At 41.5% G+C, this 27867-nt stretch overlaps 1 protein-coding gene across 7 annotated transcripts in view; it reads left to right on the top strand.

Annotated features, from left to right (window-relative positions):
* Window positions 1-27867, top strand: part of LOC102383623 (protein furry homolog) — a 214234-nt gene that overhangs the window by 19965 nt on the left and 166402 nt on the right. For all 7 annotated transcript variants that reach the window (XR_003094661.1, XR_003094660.1, XM_025207103.1 and 4 more), the window contains exons 9-13: window positions 14575-14678; window positions 15201-15309; window positions 16604-16690; window positions 21100-21271; window positions 25301-25433. Coding sequence is in view for 5 of the 7 variants with exons in the window: in XM_025207103.1 (XP_025062888.1) it covers window positions 14575-14678; window positions 15201-15309; window positions 16604-16690; window positions 21100-21271; window positions 25301-25433 (605 nt within the window). In the remaining 2 variants the exon portion in view is untranslated. The remainder of the gene's footprint in view (window positions 1-14574; window positions 14679-15200; window positions 15310-16603; window positions 16691-21099; window positions 21272-25300; window positions 25434-27867) is intronic.

Below are 27867 nucleotides of genomic sequence, written 5' to 3'. Positions count from 1 at the left end.
AGCCCTGCCTGTAGTGAAACTTTGAGGGGTGTGGAGCACAAACTCAGATTCCCCCTCCTTCCCCAGAATTTCCATGGCTATGGCACTGAGCTCCTCTGGTTCCAGATACAGCTCCTCCTCTGGCACTGGGAGGCTTATGCTGGGAGCTGAAATTAGGGTGGAGGAGACTGTCATGCTGGTGCTGGTGGCTATTTCTGGTGTTAGTGGAGGTGGTACAGGTGCAGGGACAGGTACTGTTCCCACCTCCTTGCTCCCACTAGCAGCAGAAGCCTCATGGCTGCTAGGGAAGAGGGTGCATCTAAGTTTGGGCAGGGGGGAACTTGCAGCTCTCCCTCTACCCCCTCCAGCCCCTCTTGCTCCCCTGACAGAAGACCTGGCACCTGCCTTTCCAGCATGCTTCATAATGTTTGCTGTGCTGGAAAGTGTGTGTGTGTGTGTGTGTAATATATCTACTCTGTGCAATATATCTTCTTCTATCTGCTTATTATATCTTCTATGTGTTTACTATATCTTTTATCTGTAATATATTGGAAAGGTGTATCCAATCCTTTCCAAGAAGAGAGACTAGCAAAAGAGTGAAGAGGCTTACTAGGAAGCCAGCTGCTGCAGCCAGTACCTTTCATACGCTGTTGCTTCCAGACAGACAATTCACAAAAGGGACAGAAAGGCTTCACACAGCGCCTTATGTGCTGTTTCTGTCTCCCTTCCCCAGAGCACTGTGATTGGAAGGGAACTCAGGGAAAGATCACAGTCACTGGCCAGCTACAGATGTCAATATCAAAGCAGTCTTTCCCCTCCTCCTTTCCCCCTCCCTCTTCTCAGTTTCTGTTTCCCCACAAGACCGCCTTTTCCAAATCACCGAATCACCAAATCTTTTTCTGAGTCTTTTTTTAATTGATTTGGATGCTTCAAATTGATTTGGAGCTTTTAATGGGTCTCCTGATTCAATTTGGATTTGATGATTCGGCTGCCAAATTGAGATGAATCCTCTCCAAATTGAATTGGTGACCAAAGCTTTGCACACCCGTAATAATTCATATAACAGAAATAATGAAATTAAGTAAGAATAAAGATTAAGTATACAAGCATGGGTGGATCTAGGATTTTGAAAAGGTGGGTGCATATGGTGTTGTGCATCATCACATCCAACACAAAACTTTTTTCCAGTTACAGAGAAACTAGAAGCTTTACTAACATGCTAGGAGGCTAGTACTATATTATTCAGTTTAAGATCAAAGCAAAAACACATATAATTAGTGGAATGTGTACTAATTTGCTACGTTTTATATTAAGTTTAAGAAAATGTAACAAGCTAGGCAAAAATAGTCAAAAGATACTGTGTCATTTGTCCTGTAGTTGTTATAATTAAATGTACATTTCTTATTCAGCATGAGCATATTGACAGTGCCTCCAATACTTCACTGTTAGTCATTTCTACATCTGAATTAATTTTACCACACCTGAGTTAAGGTTTTTAGCTAGATTTTAAACATTCTGCAGAGCTGTGCAATAGAAGAGATAGATTATTATGAATGTCTAAGTTTGTCAAAGTTCAGACCACTGTCATTCATACACAAAAACCCACAAAAGAGGGCAGGAGCTTGGATACAAAATTAAACCATTTCTTCATTCTAAATCAGTGGTGTCTAACTACTCTGGCCCCATGGACCAGAAGAGTGCCTTCAGGTTGGTCTGCAGGCTGGATCTAGAGCAGGGAGCTGTTTCATCTGGTCCACAGGGCTGGAACTGGATGATGATAGCATTAATTACTGCCTTTCCTATAGTCACAGCTGCTGCCACTCCTCCCACTGCCAAATTTCTGACCCACATGCTTCCCTGTGGACCATATAATGCCACTGCATGCTCCAGATCTGGCCCACAGTGCTCCTCACAGGTTTGTAAATTTATCAGCAGGATGAGCAGTGGCAGTGTTAACTGGGGAGCCCCAAGGGCCGGATCTGGCCCCCATGCTGAATTTTACTTACACTGTACTAAAAATTAGTAACTGTTTAGAATGTTTTCTGTAAGTTGTATTTCATATTTATAGCCTTGAAATTTATCTTAGCTTATCAGTTTGGGGCATTTAGCAATCACTGCAGAAACAGAGGCTTTTATTAGGGCTGTACGAAATTTCGCCAGGTGTTTCATCTCAAAGTTGTTTAGATGCATTTCAAGCTCAAAATAGCAAAATCAAAATGGAACAAAAGGCTTTGAAACAGCTTCAAAATGAAACGAGGGCACTCGAAACGTTTCAAAAGTTTTGAAATTTGAGTTTCAAAGCTAGGCTTGCTTGCAGCTAAACAGAAACTAAGGAGAGGGAGGGGGAAGAGGGGGAAAGGACTGCTCTGATATTGACATCTAGCTCCCTGTTTGAGAGAGCTCCCAGATCTACGTGCGGGATGAGAGCATGCTGCTGCTGCCAGCTGGGGCCAGCGCCAGCACCCGAGTCTGCCTGGAGCAGCCTGCACCGAGTGCTGGGAAGAACCCAGTGCTGGCGCTGACCCCAGCCATCAGTGGCAGCCTACTGTCATCCCATGCACAGATCCAGGGGCCCACACCCCTGGTAAGAGTCCGGCACAGCCCCACAGCCCTTCCCGGGGGGGCGCAGACCCCCAAATCTGCACACGGGATGACAGCAGGCTGCCACTGCCCACTAGCGATAAGAGTTTTGTGTTGAACAGTTTGAGGTGCAGTTTCCCAGAAATCCCTGCACCGATCTCCTTGAAACCTGGCAGGCGTCATACCCTCAGAAGGGGCTATCATCCCTGCAAGTTTCATCTGAATCAGGCAAGAAATAACAAAGTTATGGGCATTTTCATGATTCCCCATTATAGCCCATGGGTGAAATATCGAAACGTGTTGAAACAGTGAAATAGTTTTGACAAAACGAAAAGGAACAGTGCTTTGAAACAGTGAAATGAAACACTGTCCCTTTGAAACACCAAAACAGAAGTTGAAAGGAAACAGAGCTGTTTCTTACAGCCCTAGTTTTATGAGTTTTTGTGAGCCTTTCTTAGAAAAAAACTAAAAGCCTGTGTAGCTGTATATAGATACCTATGATACGGCTTACAGTATTAGGGAAGATCCATAGCTGCCAGAATAAATTCTGTCTTTTCCACCCAATCAACCCTTTAGAAAAAGCCTCTGGTTTAAATCCTTGCCCCATTGAAGCCAATGGCAAAACTCCCATTGATTTCAGTAGATTCAGGACTTACTCATCCTGGAAGAATAGACAGTTTTTATATGGTATGTGATTTTGACAGAAAAAAGTGGGGTGCGGAGGAACTATTTCACACCAAGGACTGGTGAGACTATATTTTAGAGTCAAAGTCCTATCAGGGGATACCTTTTCCCTAGCTAAGCATTCTAAATAAACTCAAGCATCCAAGTCACCTAATTAATCATGGCAAAACATAGAGCTGAAAAAAGAGAAGATGCAATGGAACTGCCTATTAATAAATCACAGATGCACACTGCAACATTTTGGATGTTAGGTCAAATTATAGAGATGTTATATAGATTCTGCCCTTACCAGAGAAAGAGCTCAAATGTGCCAGCTGTACATGCCACACCATAGCTAGAAGAGGAGGGCTGAATGCGTTCCCAGGAGTGTGCACCAATAGGTGCCTTCTGCTGCTGCTCTAAAAACAAGCAAAATGTTTAATGTTTCTCTGGTTACCATGTGCTGGTATCTGGGTGGGGACTCTGGACAAACCATAACTCTTCTGGAATGTGGAACACCAGCCAATACAGTTTCTGATATGCATAGAGTCCTCAGTGGAATGCTGGGTCCTCTGGCTAACAGCTTGGACTGATTAATTAGCACAAAGAAGAAGTTGCTGTATGGGGGGTAAGTAGAGAGTCCCCTGAAATACAGTATAATCTTCTTAAGATGCCTATAAGTAAGGTGGACAGCCATTTAAATCATGCATATAATTTAGTGATACTCACCATTTGTCAAATACCCACTGATTTCAATATCAAAAGGCACTCCTTGAGCCTGTTTGCTCATTTGTGCAGAAAGAGTATGCTTTTGTTCACACCGCATTAAGGTCTGTACCTTGTTACTCAGAGCATGCTCTCAGCCTCTGCTCAGCTATGTATACCTCATTAAGGTTGGGTGCATCAGAATGCCTTGCTTCCAGCATTAGCCTGAAAATCTAGGCCTCACCTACACTATATATTCTTGATGGCAGAACTGCAAATACATCCACACTCACAGCTCTCCTTTGATTGTAGAGCCCCTTCTTTCTTCTGGCAGAGAGGTGTCTCTTTGACAACAAGTCTTTTGCTGTCAGCAGCTGACAGACCATGTCATCATGCCTTCACCTTTTTCTAGTGGTCACAGCCCCTTACTAACTGTCTACTGAAAGTGTATTTCATACCTTTAAGACACAAAAAACTAGAACTCTTGATTCCAAAATAATACCTTTTATTAGACCAACTGGAAAATGGCAAGAAAATTGTCCTTTTCTGCAAGCTTTCGGGATCAAAGTCCCTTTGTCAGGCTCTGGGAAATGTGTAGATGGTACAAGATGGTAAAAAGTCCCCATAGGTAGGAAATAAACTTCATTTTTGCACAGAGGGATCTGAAGATGGAAGTCTGTCCCTCTGGGTCCATGAGAGTGTCTTTGAGCTGTGTTGAGTAGCTCTTTGATGTGTTGATCAGGTAGAATTCCTTCCCTGGAGGTGTCAGATGGCAAGCAGGGAGGCAAAAAAAACTTCCTTGTTGTTCTGCAATGAAGTTTAAAATCCAAATTCAACTAAAATTCAGCATCTTCCATGTTTTTGGGGAATTTCCATCTTCAGCTCCCTCTGTGCAAAAATGAAGTTTATTTCCTACTTATGGGGACTTTTTACCATCTTGTACCATCTACACTTTTCCTGCCTGACGAAGGGACTTTGATCCCGAAAACTTGTAGAAAAGAACAATTTTCTTGCCATTTTCCAGTTGGTCTAATAAAAGGTATCATTTTGGAACCAAGAGTTCTAGTTTTTTGTGTGTCTTTTTGTCTCAGACCAACAGGGCTACCAAGTACACCCCTTTCATACCTTTACTGGCACATGTTGACCCATGCAGGTGTGTACACTGTCTGGGGAGTGGCTGCAGTCTAGAAGCAATCTAATGTAGACTGGCCTCTACTCCAGCAATTGTCAACCTTTTTAGGCTCAAAGCACCCCTCAGCAGGCTCAAGGCACACTTCATAAAATGTCAGCTCTTTTTTTTAACCCAGTTTTTAACTATAGAAACAGTTCTTCTGTTACAAAGGACTCAGAAAAACCACAAAAAGGCAGAATGTTTTTGACACTGAATTCCTGTTTGAAATCTTTGAGTTTATCTCATAACTCATGTGTGCTTCACAATGTTAACTTTGTATGGCACCCCGTGGCACTCTTGAAGGAGCTCAAGGTACCTGCAGGGGCACCCTGGTTGAGAATCACTGCTCTACGCAGTTTTAGAAATGCTAGTAGCACAAAACTGACAATGCCTAATAAGCCTCCTATATGAAACTTTTTGACTCTACCAAAATCTGGAAGTAAAGTAATTCTAGTGTAGCCCTTCTATATGCTGTTAATGCTCCCAGATTGTGAATATTAAAGGCCTTCATACTTATGTATAAGAACATATAGCCCCACTGACATCAGTAAATCTTTTTTTTTGCATAAGTGTTTTGCTGGATCAAGGCCAGGGTTGTATTAGACATTGAAAGACGCCAGACCCAGAGTTCTGGTTCTTTTCTGGTGAAAGCAAAACTTCTTTCTTCCAAATGTTGCAGTTGTTCTACTGCTAGGAGTTCCACCAAAGTTGTCTGAAAGCTGGGAGTCTACTCTGAATTACTAAAGAAATCTTTACAGATCATGGATGCTAAGGAGCTGCTTTATTTAAAAATGTGATTTGCTAATGATTATACACACACATACACACACACACATATATGTATACACACACATATATATGTTTCTGTCCCTGCATTTGCAGTCTGCAGCAAGTTGTCCAATATGAAAATAAATTACTTTGCTTCTTATAATCTATACAGAATAGGTTTATTTATCTCCAATGTAGTAAAATGATTGTTGCATGCAATGTTATTTTATTCCAAAGATTAGAAAATATTATTAATGCATTAGAGTCTTTATTTATCATGCTAGGGGCACATCTACATGAGACGTTTACTGTGCAGTTGACTTATTAGCTGCACTGTAACCATTGCACATCTGCACATAGAATCATAGAAAATAAAGGTTGGACAGGACCTCTGGAGGTCATCTAATCCAACCCCCTGCTCAAAGCAGGACCATCCTCAACTAGATCATCCTAGCCAAAGCTTTGTCTAGCTGGGTTTTGAAAACCTCCAGCATTTCCACCATCATCGCAACTTCCACAATCTCTCTGGGTAACCTGTTCCACTGTTTTACTACCCTCCTAGTGAGAAAATTCTTGCTAATAGCTAACCTAAACTTCCCTTGCTGCAACTTGAGACCATTGCTCCTTGTTATGTCATCTGCCACCACTGAAAACAGTCTGGCTCCATCCTCCTTGGAAGCCCACTTCAGGTAGCTAAAGGCTGCTATTAAATCCCCTCTTAGTCTTCTCTTCTCTAAACTAAATAAGCCCAGTTCTCTCAGCCTGTCCTCGTAAGTCATGTCCCCTAGCCCCCTCACCATTTCTGTTGCTCTCCACTGGACTGTATCCAATTTGTCCACATTCTTTCTGTAGTGGGAGGCCCAAAACTCAACACAGTACTCCAGACTTGGCCTCACCAGTGCTGAATAGAAGAGAATAATCATTTCCCTTGACCTACTGGCAACACACCTACCAATGCAGCCCAATATGCAGTTTGCCTTCTTGGCAACAAGGGCACACTGTTTGCTTACATTCAGCTTCTTGTCCACTGTAACCCCCAGGTCCTTTTCTGCAGAGCTATTGTTTAGACAGTCCATCCTTAGCCTGTAGCAGTGCATGGGATTGTTCTGTCATAAGTGCAGGACTTTTCACTTGTCCTTATTGAACTTAATGAGATTTATTTTGATCCAATCCTCCAATTTGTCTACATCTCTCTGAATCCTAACCCTGTTTTCTAGCCTATCTACTTCTCCCCCAGCATGGTGTCATCCACAAACTTGCTGAGAGTGCACTCATTCCATCTTCCAGGCCATTGATAAAGATATTGGAAAAAAACTGGCCCCGGGACCAACCCCCGGGGCATTCCACTTGTAAACTAGACCTTGAACCATTGACTACTACCCTTTGACCCTGATAATCCAGGCAGTTTTCTCTCCACCTTACAGTCCATTCATCCAACAAATACTTCCTTAGCTTGCCTGAGAGAATGTTGTGGGAGACTATAACAAAAGTCTTGCTAATCAAGGAATACCACATCCACTGGTCTCCCCACATCCACAGAGCCAGTCATCTCATTATAGAAGGCAATCAGGTTGGTCAGGCATGACTTGCCCTTGATGAATCCATGCTGACTGTTCCTGATCACCAGGGATCCTGATATTCCGTGATAAAAAAAAAAATCACAGATTCTCTAATAAACGACCCCCAAATCCATGATTAAAATGAAAGGCCCTCATTACCCCTCACAGCCCCCTGGCCATGCCCATGCCCCTCACTCCCCACCCCCACCCCCCACCACCAGCTCCACAGCCCTGCTGGTGCCTCTGTAGTGAGGTGTCTGTAGTGGTGTCTATAGTTTTCTGGATCCTCTTTTTTCCCTTTCTTAAATATGGGAACTATATTCCAATCATCCAGGACCTCTCCCGATCATGATGAGTTTTCAGAGATGATGGCCAGTGGCTCTGCAATCACATCGGCCAACTCCCTCAGCACCCTTGAGTGCATACCCTCCGACTCCATGGACTTGTATATGTCCAGCTTTTCTAAATAGTCCCTAACCTGTTTTTTTTTCCCCACAGTTGGCTGTTTACCTCCTGCTCAAACTGCTGCCAGATGCAGTAATCTGGGAGCTGACCTTGCTTGTGAAGACTGAGGTGAAACAAGCATTGAGTATTTCAGCCTTTTCGCATCCATTGCCAATAGGTTGCCTCTCCCATTCAGTAAGGGACACACACTTTCCCTGATCTTCCTCTTGTTACTGACATATGTAGAAACCCTTCTTGTTCCCCTTCACATCCTTTGTTAGTTGCAACTCCAGTTGCTCCTTCGTAGCAACCAAGCAGTTCTTATCAGTATGATAGAATATGAGGTATTGATAAAACTTAGTTTGTTGATAAATATATATATATATTTATATATATATATAAAATGAAGCTTCATTTTAATCGTGGAAAATTGTGGATTTGGGGTTATTTTTTTTATATGCAAAAATTTGTGTGTGTTGGGGGGAGGGGGGGAGTGGCGTTATCAGAGAAAACCAGGATCCCTGCTGATAAGCCAAACTGGTTTCCTGCCATACTTGCTAGTCTTCCTGGCACATCGGGGTGGTTTGTTCCTACACTCTCAGTAAGGTTTCTTACTCTCACATGCTGGAGTAAACTATTAGGCTGGAGTAAACTAATTTATTATGCAGCAGGATAGTCCTTGTAAATACAAGGACTAATTTGCTGCAGCGTAAAAAACTCTGCAGCAGCACATGAAGCACGAAGATGCTTCAGTGTGGGAGCTGCCTGCTGGCTAGCCCTGGACTGAAGCACGCTCGTGCCTTAACCAGCCCCTCTGCTGCACATTGAGCTGCGGGGTACAGCCCTGGACTGGCAGGCTGACTCCCTGACCCTTCTGCCAGGTGGGGCAGCTCCAACCCTGCTCAACATACTGCACATCAATAAACTCCAGAGCTTATTGCTCCCAGGAACACATTCAAATGGTACACCCGGGAGCAATAAACTCTGGAGCAACAAACTCCAGAGTTTATTCATGCTCATTAATTGCACATGTAGACATGCCCCAGTAACTTTCACATTATCTCTTTTGCATTATATGATGTTTGATTATGATTACTGACCAGTACCTACCACCTTGCCAAAATTACTGTGGCCTTTGTCATTATTACTAATAATATAAATAATCAGTGTGACATTGTAAAGACTCTGAAAGTGAGATTGCATAATTTGTCATTTAAAGCAAATTTCCATAGGGATAACTATAAAATAATTACAACAGATTATCTGAGACTTAATCCAAAAGCCCTTAAACCCTGTGGAAAAACAGATTGCTTACAACAAACTGCAGTTCAGATATTGAAGTGCCAGTTTTACATGAAATTATTGTAATATACTGCAAAAAATGATGAGATTTTACACAGCTTTATATTTTAAAATTATTATCATCACACTAGTAATATAATAATATCATAGGCATTACCTGCTATTCATACAGGTACTAAAACTACTGTCCAACCTTGGTCTTCTTTTAAGCATAAACCTATCATAAATATTTATTCTTAATTGTGTAAAACAGTGGCAGACAGTGCCTTTTTGGCAGGTAGGCAAAAAAATTATCCTTATGCCCTCACCAGGTGCCACTCAAATTCCCTCGCCCTGCCCAATCAGCTGCTTTGCTTTCTGCTTTTTGCCCTTTCTGCTACTGTGCTGCCTGTCCCCTCCCTGCTGTGCCTCATGCCACACACACAGGCTTTCTGTGCTACTTGTGGTATGCATACTCTAGGTTGGCCATCCCAATGTAAAACATCTAAAGTAGTCTTCTTCCCCTAGTCAAATACAGAGCTGATAGTGAGACAGATATTCAAATAAAGCAATAGAAAAAATTGTTCTGTGAAATTGTTGGTTTCTGATTCTCTGCAACATCTACTAGCTGGCTTTTTCAACCAAAACTGAATCCCTTTTGACATTCTTGATTATGACTTTCATTTTGGGTCTTTTACAGGAGATACTATAAAGCCCCATTTTACCTTCTGTGTTGTTGGGAGAACAACTTAAATCCTCAAAATGTACCAGCCATTTTACATACAAATGGAAATACATCTAGAAGTCTTTCTTTAAAAAAACATATTCATCTACATCCTCCACAGCAAGACCTTTACAGAACTATTTTGGCTTTCATTTGTCTCCTCTATAGATCTGTGGCATAATAAGCACTGGCAGAAAGGTCATTACAGTGTAGTTGATCCTTTTAAGTGGATGAAGGGCTAGCTTTACTTGTGTTCTGTGTTTACAGGTATAATTTTGAACCTTTATACTTTATTTCATTTGAGATAGAATTCAGTTTGCAGCTCTGTAAAGAACCCATGGAAGGCGCCACCATTCTGCAGCACCTGAAGTGAAAAGAGGGCAGAAGTGTGAATTGACCGGGAGTAGCGAAACCTGGAGATTTCTCTATAGAAACCCAGGACTAAAGGGGACCTCCTGGGTCACTGACTCTAGTGCCCCTGTTGTCACAATCATGCTAGTATACGCCCTTTCATAGCCTAGCCTGGTCAAGCTATATCTAAGGGTATTTGTGTCTTTTCCCCCACTGTTTGTACCAGAGAAGTCCCCAAACCTATTTTCTCAGATGGTAAGAAAATTTGTTCCAGTGCCCAACCTTAGTGTATTCATGACCACTTTATACCCACTTGCTCTTATGCCAGTGTTATCTTTCATCTTAATGCCTCTTTTCCCTCCCTGTTTTTATCCTTTGATGTATTTATAGATTGACATTCCCTGTCAGTCTTCATTTTTGCTAGACTAAACATCCAAACTGTTTTAGTCTCCTCTCATAAGATAGGCTGTCTGTTCCCCTGATCATTTTAATAGTTGTTCTCTGCACCTGTTCCAGTTTTTGCAGCATTGACTCAAAAGAAATTCTAAGCTGCTGCATTAAAATCCCTGATTGCCTTAGTCTAGTTAACATCACTGACTAGTTTCTTTAGTTTATCAAAGTTTGTCCTTTTAAAAATCAAGTATCTTATTTACAAATGCGCATTTTCATTTTTCCTTGTTTTACTTAAGCTGAATTAACTGGTGATGATTCAATCCAGTCATATTTTCTGTGACCAGCTTTTATATAAGGTCCTTACTACTTATTAAAGTTAAGTCCAAAATAGCATTGCCACTTGTTGTTTCAGTGACTGCTTGATGAGAAAGTTCTCAGCTATTACAGAATACCTGACTCCTACATTATTATTAGCATTTGTCCTCTTATCTTCATATCAAAAGTTAGTCTCTCCTAATGACACAATTCCTGCTATTATTTATCACTCTAATAATATTACAGATTGCACTATCTAAATCGAGATAGTAGGAACCCATACAAATCCAGATCTGTAGCAGAGTCCCAGAACTATGCCAGTAGAAACTCTTTTACTATCCTTCCCAAAGTCATTTGACCCAAATCACATCCATTTTAATCCTTATTTCTCTGCAGTCCATCATATCTTTAATGTGGAATGTAGATCTACCAACGATCTTTATTTCTGTCACTTCTGAATAGCACATGCTCCTCGGTAACTGTATTCTAGTCATGATTTCTGTTTCACTGTTTCACCTTGTTTCTTTTTTCCCTATGATAGTCAAATTCATGTCCCACCAGTTGTTCTAGATACCATGAAATATGGTTTCATACTTGCCCTGAATAGGCCATTATGAGTGCATCTACACATGATGCTACATTGCCATAGCAATGTGCTACAGTGATGTAGCATCCACGGGCGTCTACATGTGACCAGCAACTGCTTCACCGTTGCACTGCACTTCCCCGTTATGGCAAAGTAGCTGCTAAAAATAACCGTACTTCATGTGTACGGAACAGTATTCTCCAAAGAGAAGTACTAACGCATGGTGCAGTGACAATGCAGTAGCAACACAGTAACAACGTCACCATAGAGCAACGTGTAGATGCGCCCTGTGAGAGGTAGCACTTAACTGGATCAATGACTAGGAGCCCACTAAAGAGGGCACTGATGTTTCATCTCAAGGGCTGTATGATGCAGGCATGCTCAGTTATCCATCCTAAAGTTAAAACACCTCCTGATCATTGCATCAGAGAAAGGGTACACAAAACAAGAGACTTTACAAGTTCAAACTCTTCCAAAAATCCTAGTCAGATGTTGTCAGCCTCAGCTGTTAACCAGTCTGACTCATTCTTCAATCTAAAGAGCAAGACTTGGGGGTCATGATTGACCATAAGATGAGCATAAGCCGCCAATGCGATGCCACAGTCAGCAAAGCAAACAAAACTCTGGCTTGCATCTACCAGTGCATCTCAAGCAAGACCCAGGAAGTCATCCTCCCACCTTACTCTGTCTTGGTGAGGCTGCAGCTGGAATACTGTATCCAATTCTGGGCTCTGCAATTCAGAAAGGATGTGGAGAAGCTTGAAAGAGAGCAGGCCTTAATAAGAGAGGCTGAGAGCCATGGGGCTCTTCAGCCTGAAAAAGCATAGGCGTTGACATGGTGGCAGCCTATAAGTACATAAGGGCTGTGCATCAGGAACTGGGAGAACGTCTGATCACCAGGGCACCCCACAGGAAGACACGGTCCAACAGTCACAAACTCCAGGAAGACCATTTTAGGCTGGACATAAGGAAAAACTTCTTTTCTGTCTGAATCCCCAGGACCTGGAATAAACTCTTCCCAGAGGTGGTGCAAGCACCTACTCTGGATACTTTAAAAAAAACTCAGATGCCTATCTTGTTGGGATCATTTGACCCTGGCTGACTTCCTGCCCCTTGGGCAGGGGGCTGGACCCAGTGATCTTGCAAGGTCCCTTCCAGCCCTAATGTCTATGAAATCTATGAAAGCCATAGACAAACATGCATTTGAGCACTCCAAATTCTATTCAAATTTGGAATGCTTCAAAATGTAAGTGCTTCACTGCTATAGAGATGTGCAGCCTTCCCCTGTTCCCCTACAGCTTCAAAGTCATCAAAATGGTGCTTTCCAGCCAGGGGGCATGATAGGAGGCTCCTCAGTCCTCCAGCGTCCCACAGTGCTCTGACTATTCCTGTTGGAGGTTTTTGGGGGTAAGAATAGAGTGGGATGGACAGTCAGTGAGCACTCTCTGGTGTGTTCAGCTGTCTTTAGGAACTTCTCCTAGAAGCATGCAAGATGTGCCTGAGGGCTAGACAGAAGGATCCCTTGCATGCTGCTTAGCCTCCAGAACTTCAGGAGGATCCTAAGGAAACCTGAGTATGCAGGAGAGTGCTCACTGGCTGTCTGCCACTTTGTCCTTCCCTGGCAATGGTGGGGGAGTTAGCAGAGCATTGTGGGATACCAGAGGACCACTAGAATGTATAGAGGTTTCAGGAAGTGCTTCAAAAGGAAACATTTCAAAGAAGTTCCTTATTTTTGAGAATCTTTTTTTAAGCATTTCTTTGACCATGCATGCCTGTACCCTCACTATTTGAAGCACTTCAGAGGTGTTTGAAATGTTTCAAACAACACTTCCATCTAGGGCAGTGGTTCTCAACAGGGGTGCTGCAGCACACTGAGAGGCCATAAGGCCTTTTTAGGGGTTCTGCAGCATGGACATCACCGCTACTACGGTCACATGGGACTGCTTTGTGTACCTCGTGCACAGCCAGGTCAGGAAAGGCTGCAGTATGAGCATACACTCCTGCTGCATTAGGGTTATTTGATAAGTCTAAAGCAGGCAGGAGCACCTGGTCCTGCTGCAGCCGTTTCCAGTCCAATCCTGAACAGCGTCTCCTGGAAACAGAGGTGCACAGGATGGTTCCATCTGCCCTACATGCTTTTGTGTACAAGAGATGCTGTGTATGGTCAGACCAGGAAAGGCTGTAGCAAGACCGGGTACTCCTGCCTGTTTTAACCTTACCAGATAACCCTAGCGTAGGCAGAAACACAAGGTCATACCACAACCCTTCCTGATCTTGCTGTGCACAAGGTACAAGAGACAGTTCTACCTGGCTATGCTGGTGGCAGCAGCAAAACCCTAGCTGAGAACCACTGAAGTAGGTTTAAGCATAGGCGGTACAACAGTGGTTTTCAATTGGGGTACTGCTGTTCTAATATAAATCATTGAGGGGTGCCTTGAATCTAAAAAGGTTGAGAACCACTGGCCTAGGGCCTATGTGGTTGCATTTATTACGTGGTATGCATATGTGCAGATTTTGCCCCTTCATGTTTAAATGTGTGCATTATATAATAAATTATTTACCAAGTATATGTTTGATGACAAGTGTTCATAAAAATGGAACAATAGCTGTATTGACACAAATCCCAGAGGTCAACTAGAGTAAAGGTTATTTTCTTTTGTATTTGAATAGAGACGCTTTTTGTAGTAAAGAATATTGCAGCACGTCTTGTTTTACACTAAAACAAACACTTAGGATACATGGCATCTTAAACAATCTTGGAAAAAATGGGTCAGTTGTATAAAAGTTTTTTAAAATGTCAAGGATTTATTTCTATGTGGTTACGATTTTGTGTATATTATTCTATGTGCTATATTTGAGCATCCAACAGCTCCATTCTGCCGCATCTTTTTGTGATGCCCAGGGTGAAACCTGTAATCTTAGCATGCACAAAGAATGAATATGCATCCCATACTTCCTGCATAGGTTGTGCTGCAAGAAAAAGAAAGTAGTAAGGTCTACTGAGTTAAGACTTAGCTACCTAAAATCTTTTACTTGTTTATGTTTTTTCTTCTAGAACAAGGATCCAAAAATGGCTCGAGTTGCACTGGAATCTCTGTACAGACTACTCTGGGTTTACATGATTAGAATTAAATGTGAAAGCAATACAGCTACCCAAAGGTAAGGTTCTGCAATTATAATTGAAACCAGGCCTCTCTGCTGTGGATATTTCCAATGCAGAAGTCAGTGTCCGCTGAGTTCCCTTGACCTAGAAGTATTTCCAGTGTCAAATAAGGACACATCCAGATGAACACAATAACATTTTCTTTTGTGACAATAATTGCACTCCTGCTTTTTACAAGTACTGTACCAAGAGCTTATACTTTTGGAAGGACCAGAAAATAGACAGCAAGACTTTGCTTCTGCATATAGTAGAAACTGGAAGAGCAGGTGTCAGCATTTGGATTGTGGATCTTGTGGCGTGGTAACAAAATAACATTAATTCAGTCAAACTTATAAACAAAAAAAATAGAGAAAGGTTTCACTGTATCTTTTAATTTGGAAGAGTTTTCATACTGTGGGCTTTTTGAAAAGGACCAAGATTTTGTAGGCACATTTTGTGATAATTAAAAAAGAAGATTCACCACCATTCCTACAAGGAAGGGAACAGTGCCTGATGCTTGTTTTTTTCTTTTCTTTCAGTCGTCTTATTACTATTGTTACAACACTTTTCCCCAAAGGGTCCCGGGGTGTGGTGCCAAGGGATATGCCTCTAAACATCTTTGTGAAAATTATACAGTTTATTGCACAGGTATGGAAAAGATCTGTGTTTCCAAATAATGAATAATTTATTTTCCTAGTAAATTATTAAAGGGAAATTAAACCTTGTATTATCTCACTTAATTCAGTCCCATTATTGATAAACTTATTTTATGGTAAAGGAAGGAATGGTAAAATTGTGGGGTGAGCTGGGCAAAAATTTTCTGATTGGCACTTTTAATTTACTTTTCAATTCTTTGAAAAAGTCTAAGAAGATCATTTTCAGTTCAAATGATTTTTTTTTTTAATTTCCAGTGTACCAAAGACTCCATTGATCACTCATCTCTAATTGTACACTAAGCACTAGAAATAATGTGGCTTATTTTGATATGACACTGGAATAAATCAAATATTACACAGGGCAGTGAAGTTGCACTAGTGTAAAAACTTAAGTGAGAAGAGAATCTGAGAGTATGTGAGAGCATGTGATCTTAGGGCACCTATACATATTCCAGACACATGTTCTGATGCATGCTAATTAAGTCTGCATGCTCCAACAGCCTTGGTATCCCATGTATTCAGCATCCCCATGCTTCAAAATGGTGGGGGGAAGGGGTGCTCTAACTAAAGCTCATTCAACGAACTTTAATTAAAGTGCCCCCACCGCCATTTTGAAGCATGGGATACTGAATATATGAGATGCTACAGGCACTTTAACTAGAGCAGATCCCGAGGGCCACTCTAATTAAAACTCCCTCCCCCACCCTGGAGCACATGTAAAGATGCCCGTGCCTCAGGCTCAGGGACACATAATTTTCGTTAATACAAATGGGAGCTACCCACCTAAACTCCCTACTCATCAGTAGAAGCCTAGCTTCCTCTGTTGCTCCAATTCAGAGTAATGTCCCTGTTAAGCAAAGGACTTCGGCACATGTTTGTTGAATAGAAATGAATTTATGCTTAAATTCTTTGTTGAACTGGGACTTCTGTGCACAGCTTCCTATTTTATAAAATAGCATGTTAATACAGTGATTGATCAAGTAAGCCTGAAATAATTTAAAGCCAGATGTTAGAACTGGTCTTCTTCTATTTAGATATGTACATTAAGCATATGGAAGTACAAAGACATTTAATATCCAGAAACTTCCATTTTAGGTACCTTCAGAGTTGCTTGGCACTGTTCAAAATTTCGACCCAACATGGAATTAAGCATACTTTTGAAAATCTGGCCCTATATAAATTTAAATAAAACTAATTATATCCTGCTTCAATATTGCCATTACCTTTGAGGAATTAAGAAATAATAACTAGGTTTATATGATTTGTACATTTTTTTTCATCTTTAGGAGCGCTTAGATTTTGCAATGAAAGAAATTATCTTTGACTTCCTTTGTGTTGGAAAACCAGCAAAAGCTTTCAGTCTCAATCCAGAGGTATGATGTATATCAACACTCTTACAGTTTTTGGTTTTTATTGTATTATGGCTTATTCATTTTGTGTACATTTATAGGTATGGTTTTACTTCCATCCAGGGTTAATGGCAAAATCTTGGACCTGCACTGGCAAAGTAAATCTATGTACCTGTGTTATGATAAAATTAACAGAACTGTCTCACTGTTGAACATTTGTCTATTGTGTCTCCTGAGAGATGATTACCAAATGTGAAGTTGAGAAACAAGAATAAAATTATGGACCACGCTGGCTTATCATCGCTCTGCTTTTGTTACATTTAAGTACTAAAATAATTTTACTTATAAAAATTAAACACCCTGTACAATCCAAGCACATTTCAGAAATTAATTTGACTGAAACCGAGTAAATAATTAAAGTAAAAAATCCAAGGAGCCTAAGAAATAAGTTAGCAGAAAAGAAAAATACAAGCCAAAATAGGAAGTGAAACATGCACAAGTGCAAATAGAAGTGTACCATGGTACCCACAAAGAACTCCCTCCCCCCCCCTCCCCCAGCTTCAGCATGACTCTTTATGGACTTAAGGGTTAGTTTTTGCACTTTGCATTAAATAGTTAGTGGCAAGGGCATAACAAGAAGGGATGCAGTGGTCTGGATACATTTCTTCCTTTCAGGAGGTAGCAGCAGCCAAGGACTTTTTCCTAAGTCCCTGAATCGGGTAAGAATTATTCCCTCTGTTCCCTTCTGTGATCAGTCACACCTCCCCTCCCTACCATTCCCCTGCTACCTCTGCGCCTAGATGTCCTGAGGGCAGAGGTGGGGGAAGGCTCCAGAGCCACTCCTACTCATTCCAGCCAAACTCCATGGCAAGGTTTATCAAAGAGGCCATCCTTAACAGACTAGCTGACAGCAATATCCTGAGGGATACCTAGCACGGGTTTGTGGAGAGTAGGTCTTGCTTGACCAATCTCATTTCCTTTTACGACCAGGTGACCTATCACCTGGACAAGGGGGAAGAGATTGATATCTTGACTTTAAAAAAGCTTTCAATCTGGTATCCCATGATCACCTCTTGGTAAAACGCTAACTGCAGCCTTGACTTCACCATGATCCGCTGGCTGGGGAACTGGTTCTGCGGCAGGACCCAGAGGGTGGTGGTTGACGGAAGCCAATCGTTCTGGTGCACGGTCACCAGTGGGGTCCCTCAGTGCTCTGTCCCAGGGCCTATACTGTTTAACATCTTCATCAGTGATGTAGACATTGGTGTCAGAAGAGGACTGGCCAAGTTTGCCGACGACACCAAACTCTGGGGTAAAGCATCCACACCTGAGGACAGGAGGGTGATCCAGGCAAATCTTGACAGGCTCATGAAATGGGTGGATGAGAACCTGATGGTGTTCAACACTGAAAAATGCAAGGTTCTCCACCTTGGGAGGAAAAACCTGCACCATGCTTATAGGCTCAGCAGTGCTACGCTGGTTAGCACTACAGATGAAAGGAACTTGGGGGTCATGATTGACCACAAGATGAACATGAGCCTTCAATGTGATGCTGTGGCTAGTAAAGTGAGCAAAACGCTGGCTTGCATCCATAGATGCTTCTCAAGCAAATCCCGGAACATCATTCTCCCATTGTACTCGTCCTTGGTGAGGCTGCAGCTGGAGTACTGCGTCCAGTTTTGGGCTCCACAATTCAAAAAGGATGTGGAGAAGCTTGAGAGAGTGCAGAGGAGAGCCACGCACATGATCAGAGGTCAGGAAAACAGACCTTATGAAGAGAGGCTGAGAGCCATGGGACACTTCAGCCTAGAAAAGTGCAGGCTATGGTGTGATCTGGTGGCCACCTATAAGTTTATCAGAGGTGCTCATTAGGATCTGGGGGAACGTCTGTTAACCAGAGCGTCCCAAGGGATGACAAGATCGAATGGTCACAAACTCTGCCGCGACCGATTCAGGCTGGACATAAGGAAGAACTTCTTTACTGTCTGAGCCCCCAAGGTTTGGAATAGACTGCCAATGGGAGGCAGTTCAAGCACCCACTTTGAATGCCTTCAAGACACATTTGGATGCTTATCTTGCTGTGATCCTATGTTCCCTGCTGACTTCCTGACCATGGGGCAGGGGGCTGGACTCAGTGATCCTCTGGGGTCCCTTCCAGCCCAAATGTCTATGAAATCTATTAAATCTATGAAGGTGGGCTCAGCTGGGGACAGAGGCAGCAGTAGGTAGATTCCTCTTCCCTGCCTGATCCCCCCAGGTGTTCCCTTCCAGCCTTGGAACAGGCACAGGGGAGCAGTGGGGTGGCAGTGAACCCATTCACTGCCACCACCACTGCTGCTGCCTCTGGCCAAGCGTGGCTCCACATGCAGCCCAATTATAATGGGGCAGGAGTGGCTCTGGAGAATCCTCTCACTCCCACCCCTGGGTCAGCTGGGGATAGTGGGAACACCAGCAGCAGTGGGCAGAGAAGGGGGAAATGTTGCAGAGAGTGAAGAGGGGGGATGTGCCAATGTACATGGAGAAGAAGAAAGAAAGGAGGAGGGAGGGAAGATTCTTATCTGCTTGAAGGACTTAAAAAAGACCCTGGTTGCTACTCCCACAATGCAGTCTGCCTGCCCCAGGGCATGAGAGGGGGAAGTTGGAAGCAGGGGGTGCAGGAACCCCTACAGCACTAGGTGTTGCTCCCACACCCTCCACCCCTGTACAAAATCTACCCATGGTCAGTAGATAAAATGTATAAGCAGTATTGGAAGCAGGAGCCATAATGCAGGGCTCTTTCCTGAGGTTAGAGCTGTGGTTTTTGGGTGAGCAGATACTGAGTCTTAAATGTCTATTAGGATCTGGACATAAATACTTTGGAATGCCTTTCCACAAAGTTGACATCACTGAGGTGATAGTATCATGTTAGTACTGGAAGTGAGCTTTTTGCCCAGATGCCCAAAGTATATAGATCATTTAAGCTGCTTGGGGGTGGGAGAGGGTGTTTTCATTAGAATGGCTTCTGAACAGCTGCTTTAATTAAAACGGCTCACTGTCATGTGCATTAAGCCCCTATGTTTCAAAATGGCTGTGGGATGCTTTATCTATAGCTCATTCAACAAGGTTTAAACAAAGCGCCCCCATTTTGAAATGCATGGCAGCTTAATACATGTGATGGTGAGGCAACGCTGGAGCATTTAATTAGAATGACACGTTCTAATTAGAATGTGAACAAGCACCTCTATAGGCACCTTTAGGTTTTCCATGCAGATTTTGCTCTTCCTATGTGTACAGTTTTGGCATGGAGTGCCTTTTCAAATTTCCTGTAGAGCATGGTTAGCCTTATGGTCTTCTGAGGAATTTACCTTTCTTTTTATGTGACCACTGAAATAAACAGTACTCAGCTGCAGGGCTATAAAAGAAACATTATTAAGTTCCAACTGCAAACATATATACAAAGAAATATACATAAAGAGCTATATAGAGTTATAAAAGAAAGGTGTTTCAAGTGAATCTGGACTGATCTTTCTTTCAATTGCAGGTATGATTTTTCTTTCAGGGCAGGTGTGAATTATCTCTGAAACTTTTGGGACAGTTTTCATAAAAAGTCTCACACTTGGCCCGTGTATCAAAACGACAAAATAATGTAGAAAAGCAGGCCGCTCACATTATTATATTTTAAATAACAAAACAGAAAAACACATGTTGTAAATTAGTTTTGTTACTTAAAGTTGGAGTGATTTTGCATCTGTTATGGTCCAGGAAATATGTGAGAGGCATGGATTTTTGTGGGTAATATCGTGTATTGGTTTTTATTACACCAACTGCACTGTTGGGAAAGATTTTTACAAAGTTATTTAGAGAAAAAACAATTTTTTAATTGTTTAGAAAAAAGTTCTGTTAAACATATTTTAACCATGCTGGGATGATCAGCTTTAATTTTTATTGTTCAATATGTTTTTATTGTCTAAAATAAATATAATGCACTGTAATAGATTTTACTGATTTATTATACCACAACTACAACAAATGTTTTGTAATTATCAGCACTCAAAGTCTTTTTGTAACAAATGTACAAAGAAATGCTAACCTCCTATACCAGGAGTTGGCAACTTATTTTATCTGGCCCATGGAGCCATGCTCTGGTGGTAGAGCCAGGCAGGGTTTGGCCATGTTCTGGTGGCAGAAGTTCTGCCCACGGGCTGGGTTATGGGCAAAAGCCATGGTGGTGGCAGTGGCCTGGTTGGAAGCACCAGCCCATCCTGTACCTAAACTGGGTTTTTATGGCCTCCTGCTTATCGTCAACTATTTTCCTATACAATTTTGGCAAATGGAAATATCTGTATTCTTTATTAGGTTTAATATAGCAAAATTTGATTTCTGAAAAATGTCATTTCAGTATGTAACAAGAGCATATTTCTTCATGCTACTCATTCACATTCTTAAATTCACAGAGAATGAATATTGGTCTGAGAGCTTTCTTGGTAATTGCTGATAGCTTACAGCAAAAAGATGGTGAACCTCCAATGCCAGTTACTGGAGCTGTCCTTCCCTCTGGAAACACTCTCAGAGTGAAGAAAACTTACTTGAGCAAAACCCTGACAGAGGAGGAAGCTAAAATGATAGGTCAGTAATAGGCACTTGGCGTAATAAACAACGTGCAATGTTAAGGCAATGTGAAAACTTGCAGAATGACTAGAATCAGCATGTATAGGAATCTTAAGTGAATTAGTAGAATATTTTCATATAGTTAAGTATTTATGTATATGCTTTATTTTACCATGTATACTTAGAGAAATACATTCTTTAGACTGATTAATACTATTAACTGAAATTTAAATGTCTTGTAATGTATTGCATAATATATTCAGTAAATATATTTAGATATAGCACTGATGGTTATTCCAACAGTTATTAGTATTTTTATAGGATTAACATAAGACTCATATGTCGATAGATATTCTTTTGAATGCTGAATATCTAGGTTTATTTAGCTTCTCTGCTAAAATGAAATAGCTGAATGAAATAGTTGCACTTAGATATCTAACAATTTAAGAAACACAGATTCCAATGTCAAACTGGAAAAAAACCCTTTTGAAAAGCATTCACTGTGTATTTTAAACCAGTGATCCAGATTTCTATGGGCTATAGCAGAAAGGAACATAAGAAGTACCATGCTTGCTCAGACCAATGGTTCATGTGATCCAGTAGCCTATCTCCAATGGTAGCAAGTAGCAGATACTTTAGAGGAAGAGTATATATACAGGGCATGTCTAGAGCAGTGGTCCTCAACCTTTTTTGTACTGCGACTCATTTGTAAACATTGATGGGCAGTTTCAACCCAGTGCCCCTCACTCCCGACCTGCTGCCCCCCATTCTTAGGCCCCAGCCCCCCAATGTGTGGGCCAAGGGGTGAGTGTGTGGTATGTGGGGCATGGGAGGCCCCACACAGCCCCTTGCAGGCTGGAACTCTGCCAGCCTACCAGGGAAAAGCCACGGTTTTCCACGTTTTTCTCCTTTAAAGGAGAATCCATTTTTTAAGTGTATTGATCCATTTTATGGGTGTACTTGGTAGCCGTGTTGCTCTGAGACAAAAAGACATACAAAAAACTAGAACTCTTGGTTCCAAAACAATACCCTTTATTAGACCAACTGGAAAATGACAAGAAAATTGTCCTTTTCTACAAGCTTTTGGGATCAAAGACCCTTCATCAGACTCTGGGAAAGTGTAGATGATACCAGATGGTAAAAAGTTCCCATAGGTAGGAAATAAACTTCATTTCTGCATAGAGGGAGCTGAAGATGAAAGGCTGGCCCTCTGGGTCCATGAGAGTGTCTTTGTGAGCTGTGTTGAGTAGCTCTTTGATGTGTTGATCAGGTAGAATTCCTTCCCTGGAGGTGTCAGATGGCAAGCAGGGAGGTAAAAAAACTTCCTTGTTGTTCTGCAATGAAGTTTAAAATCCAAAATCGGCTAAAATTCGGCATATTCTATGTTTCAGGTGTGTACTTGGTACTTCTTGGTCTGAGACAAAAAGACATATAAAAAACTAGAACTCTTGGTTCCAAAATGATACCTTTTATTAGACCAACTGGAAGTTTGTTTAAGACCCTTTCATATATTCTTATGCCCCACTTTTGGGTTGTGACCAACAGGTTGAGAAACACTGATCTAGAACAATCCATCCCCTCTCATACCTTCCCTGATATCAACCATCATTGGTTTTGATCAGGGCTGTCCAACTTTTAAGCCCCCACAGGCCACACCAGCAAGGGCCACATGCTGCATGGATGCTCCCGTCTCCCTCCCCCTCCAATACTCTACAGCAGGAAGCAGCAGCGAGAGGAGGGAGAGGGAGCCCGGAGACCCCAGCTGCAACAGTTATACAGCAGCATCCACATGAAACCCAAGGGGCTGGAAATGAACCTCTCATAGACTGTGTGCAGCCCACAGGTCAACAGCTTGGACAGCCCTGCTTTAGATAATCATGAAAGTAAGGCTGCCATAAAATAAGGTCTAATCCTATAATTACTTACTATTAAGTACAAGTAATATAAAACCGTGCTAGATTATTTATATGTTTTTGTTTGTTTCCTTCACTACCTTGGAATTTAGATCATATCAAGGATTTTGAAAGTTGGGGTTATTTTGGAGTTCTGAACTTACACAGGCTTTATCCAGTAGAAAGAGAAATGGCTGGAGAAAAGCATATAGAGAGATACCTCTTCCTTGGTGATGACAGAGAACTTTTCTTTGGATACTTCAGAAATGTCAGCTTAAAATGAGAAAGTAGATTGTATTTTCCAGTTTAACAGAGGCAAAATTCGTTTAATTTTTTATTTCTTAAATTATTTTACATGCTACTTTATCACAGTATGAGACAGTGTATGTAATACAAAACAACTAGACCTAGTTTCATACTAAGAGGGCACATCTACAGGTGCACTTTACTGCAGAGCTGACTAATTAGCTCTGCAGTAATGTGTCAACATCTATACATGTAGCACAACTTGGCCGCCAAAATGCATGTGCAGAAGCAGACCTGGGCTGGCGGGGCATGAGGGTGCTACAGTCTGAGGGCTGCCTGCCAGCTAGTCTGCACTGTAGCACCCTCGTGCTCCAGCTGGTCCCTCTGCAGCACAGTGAGCTGGGGCGGAGCAGCTCCAGACTGGCAGGCTGGCCCCCTAGGCTCCCTGCCAGCTGGGGCTGGGCTGCCCCAGCTCAACATGCTGTGATCTGGGTGTACATGTAAATGCTGCACCTGGGAGCAATAAACTCTGGTGCGAATAGCAGTGGAGTTTATTTTAGTGCATTGATAGCACATGTAGATGCACCCACAGAGTATTCTGGGAGGTAATTCAAACTTTTATTAGTTGTTAATTTTAAAAACTAGCTGCTGACTTAGAGCCTTTATTTTTACCAGTTTTTAGGGGCTAAAATATATAAAACTTTCTGAGCTATGGAATAGAATTATTTCATATCCAGATTTTATTTAACCATTTAAGGATGGATTTTGGCCACCTTTCTTCATGTTGCATAAGTTCCTTTCTGCATGACTTAGTTAGGCACTACACACTATGGTCATGTGAAGATGTTCAGTTTCTACTGGGAGAATCACCATTCTCCTTGTAAAAACGAAAAGTGTACAGATGTCCAAGCAAAATGAAGCAAAATGGTTGATATAGGAGAAAAATAACCAGATAGAAATCACTCCTGGGAGATATACTCCCAGGAGACTGAATGTCAGTACACTTTTTTCTGGCCAGGGGAAAAGCTCCTGTGCCTTCTTGAGACCTGGTTACACTAGTTTGGAGAAGTCACAGGAACAGCTGCTCCTGCCCCTCCCATAGACTAAGAGGGAAAGGGAGGAGCAGCCACCAGCTGCCCACCTCTCTTGCTTCCCACACCAGAACTCTTGCTGTAAGAAGTGAGCAGGGACTTTGCCCTGCCAGTCCCTTCAATCAGCTGTCAAGCACTGAGCGCCAAGTGCAGGCAGCAGCACTTTCCCTTGTCTGCTTCTACTTGCCCTCATCCCTGCCACTCAGCTGTGCAGCAGGGGTGACAATTTAAAAGTCAGGTTTAGGGAGACTTTCCATGAGCTTGGTTCCTACCTGGCTGGCTTCCCTATGGCCTGCCCCCCACCAATCAGCTGAGCAGCATGGGTGGGGAGAGGGCAAGGGAAAGCTAGCTAGACTGGGAGATAGACTTGGGGAAGCTCTCCCTGGAATTGTGGAGTTAAGCCCCAGCCTAGTCCTCACACTGGAGTCCCAGGTATGTATAGCGGGCAGGGGGCTTTGCCCCACTGCTCCAGTCTCCTGGGAACAGGAGGACTGAAGCAGCCCACACTTTCCCCAGACCACAATGATCCCAGTCAGGGGGAAGGCACAAGGAGCAGGGAAGAAGGGACAGTTGCAGACTGAACATCTGTGCTGTTCCCTCTCCTGGAATCATTTCTAGTGGTGGAAATAGCCATTTGTACACAGACTGTGAGATGCTGAATTAGAATGAAATAGCTGAGGCTAATTGGTCATATCATGATTAAAATTGTTATATATATATATTTACACTGCTTGAGTAACTATGTTCTTCTTTAAAATGCATGTATCTGTTAATATTCTGTTCTTTTAAAAATGTAACTTTAATGCATATTGTTACAGGTATGTCATTATATTATTCTCAAGTAAGAAAAGCTGTGGACAACATACTAAGGCACCTTGATAAGGAAGTGGGGCGATGCATGATGTTAACAAACATACAGATGTTGAACAAAGAACCTGAAGATATGATCACGTGAGTGTTAAAATAAAATCCTGTTTGACTAAAACATAAAAGTTCTGTTTTATGTCTTCCAAACCTTTCTGCAGTCCTGTCTTAGCTGTCACCAAGATAACGTGCAACAAGAACGAACAGTTTGTTTATGTATACTTGAAATACCTTCTGCCAGAGTCACTGATATTTGTGTACAACAAGGAAGATGAGGGCTGCTCTCTTTCTTAGAAAATGTATCTTTGTTTTTCTGGATTTCAGCATTTGTTTGCAGTGCAGGACTTACATTGGCTCCCCCCCTAAATAGCTAGAATTATGTCAGAATCTTGGTAATGGGAAGGTGGTAGGGGGAAAAAAAGGAAAACTAGGGAGTCGGGCCAATAGAGACCTATAGCAATGAGACAGGGCTGGACATTTGTAGATTTTTGCTGGCTTTAATAATTTGTTAGACAAGATGATGAATTTCCTGCAGTACAGCAAATGGCAAACCAACTATACTAATTGCTTGAAATCCAACAGTTATGACTGTGCTTAATCTTTGTTTTGAAATTCCTCATGTCTGCCTGACGGTTTTTTTGCTCTATATGCCTACATTAGCCTGTAAGCTCTTCAGGTCTTCTTTCATTTTTGTTAAATGCCATATGTGCTATGTTACTATAATCATATTAATATTTCAGCTTGAAATTTTATGCTGGATGTATTCTTTCATGGAGTCAAAATGGTCTCTGATGCTCATAGCCATTTCATTTGAGCATTTGGAGTATCTGAACTTTTTAGGAAAAAAAAAGGTTTTGTCACTCACACTTTCTTTCCAAGTGGTAATTGCTTAGTCAAAACCTATGAAGTCAGTCTGTAGTGTACAAAATACAGAAAAAGATTTGATTTTTCTTGTAAATTTCCTTTATTTGATTAACAAATACCAGCCCAAGCAGGCCCACCCTGTTTCGTGTTAAGAAGGGGTTAAAAAATGAAGGTTAGGATGTTGGTGAATGTTCTTCATGAAAGAAATGCAAACAGGTAAGTTTGACACAAAGGCCCGGGTATATTAATTAGAAGTATTTTCTTGTTGTGTCCTGTGTCTAAATGAAATAAAGCCAACCTAGAGTTCTAAAGCAACATAACAATTCCTCAGGAAGCACATATGTGAGAACACATTTGCCTTATAATGTCATTTATTTCAGATGCTTAATTTATAGTCTTAATCCAAAATCATGTTGATATGAAAAGCACTAAATATAGGTTGGATGTTATTATTAGTCACATTTTAAAATAACCAAAATGATAATAATATATATATTTTTAATAAACCTCCATGCTTCCATGACCTGATATATAATGCCTATGTTATATTTATCTAACTCTTATTTTATTCACACAGTTGTAAGTTTTCCTGAAATTATATACTATTTATGAGTTCTTAGCTGTTAGTTTTAGTACATATATAATTTTATAAATTTTAAGTTTTAAAACTGGCATGGCCAGTATGACATTTATAAAATGTCTAATATTAGTCACTAAACATTTTAAATCCATTTTAGCAGAAACAAATAGGGCATTTGTACATATGATCGCACTGCAGTGCTGGGTGCTTTTAATAGTGCCTAGAGCTGAGTCACATGCAGTTGTATAAGCAGCAAAATGCGTGTCAGCTATGAGAAAATGGCGGTGGCATGCTTTTGAACACCTCAAAGGTGTTTTAGTTCAATAGCGCACAGCCACCATTTTCTGTTCGTTGACATTCATTTCACTGCTTATAAAACTGCATTCGATGCAGTACCGTGCACATCCAATCTCATGCGGAGCAGACTCGATTAATCAAGTCTGCTCTGACCCACCAGATCTCCAGTGTCTCACAGGACAAAAAGGTATGCGTATAAATGCCCATAAAGCTTATTATGTATCAGAAGGGATCACAAGTGGCTGAACTATCCTCAAACATGGCTGTTTGTAATATCTGATTATTTTATTAGTATTTTTTTGGTAGCATTAGTAATACCACTGAATGTAGAGACTGCCTCTGCAAACACTTATTACTGGATATAGTATTTGCTATTATGACTATTCCCATTAAAGTCATTGAAAGAAAAGACATTTCCTTACACCAAATTTTGGGACTTGTATTTACCTATAAATAATAAGTAGATTTTTACATAGTAATAAACTATATACCTGGTCTTAGATTGACACCCACTTTCAACCTAGAGACTTCTTTTCTGAGTGGTCTAAAGTTTTCTACAGTTAAAAAAAACACCTTTCTACTCTGATTTAATATACCATATTTTCTCACAGACCACATGCTCCCGAGTAAGACACACAACTTACTTTGGGGAAAGAAAGAGTGAACGAAAAAATAATTGTCCAGAGTTATGGCTGCATAGAGCAGGGAAAGACTAATCTTCAGCTCCCTCACCTTTTCTTTCCTGCTCCAGAAAAAGTTACAGTTTTAATTAATTAAGAT

Source organism: Alligator sinensis, unplaced genomic scaffold, assembly GCF_000455745.1.
Source record: "Alligator sinensis unplaced genomic scaffold, ASM45574v1 scaffold406_1, whole genome shotgun sequence".
In the NCBI taxonomy this organism is placed as follows: Eukaryota; Metazoa; Chordata; order Crocodylia; family Alligatoridae; genus Alligator; species Alligator sinensis.
This window is presented reverse-complemented; position numbering and strand designations above follow the sequence as displayed.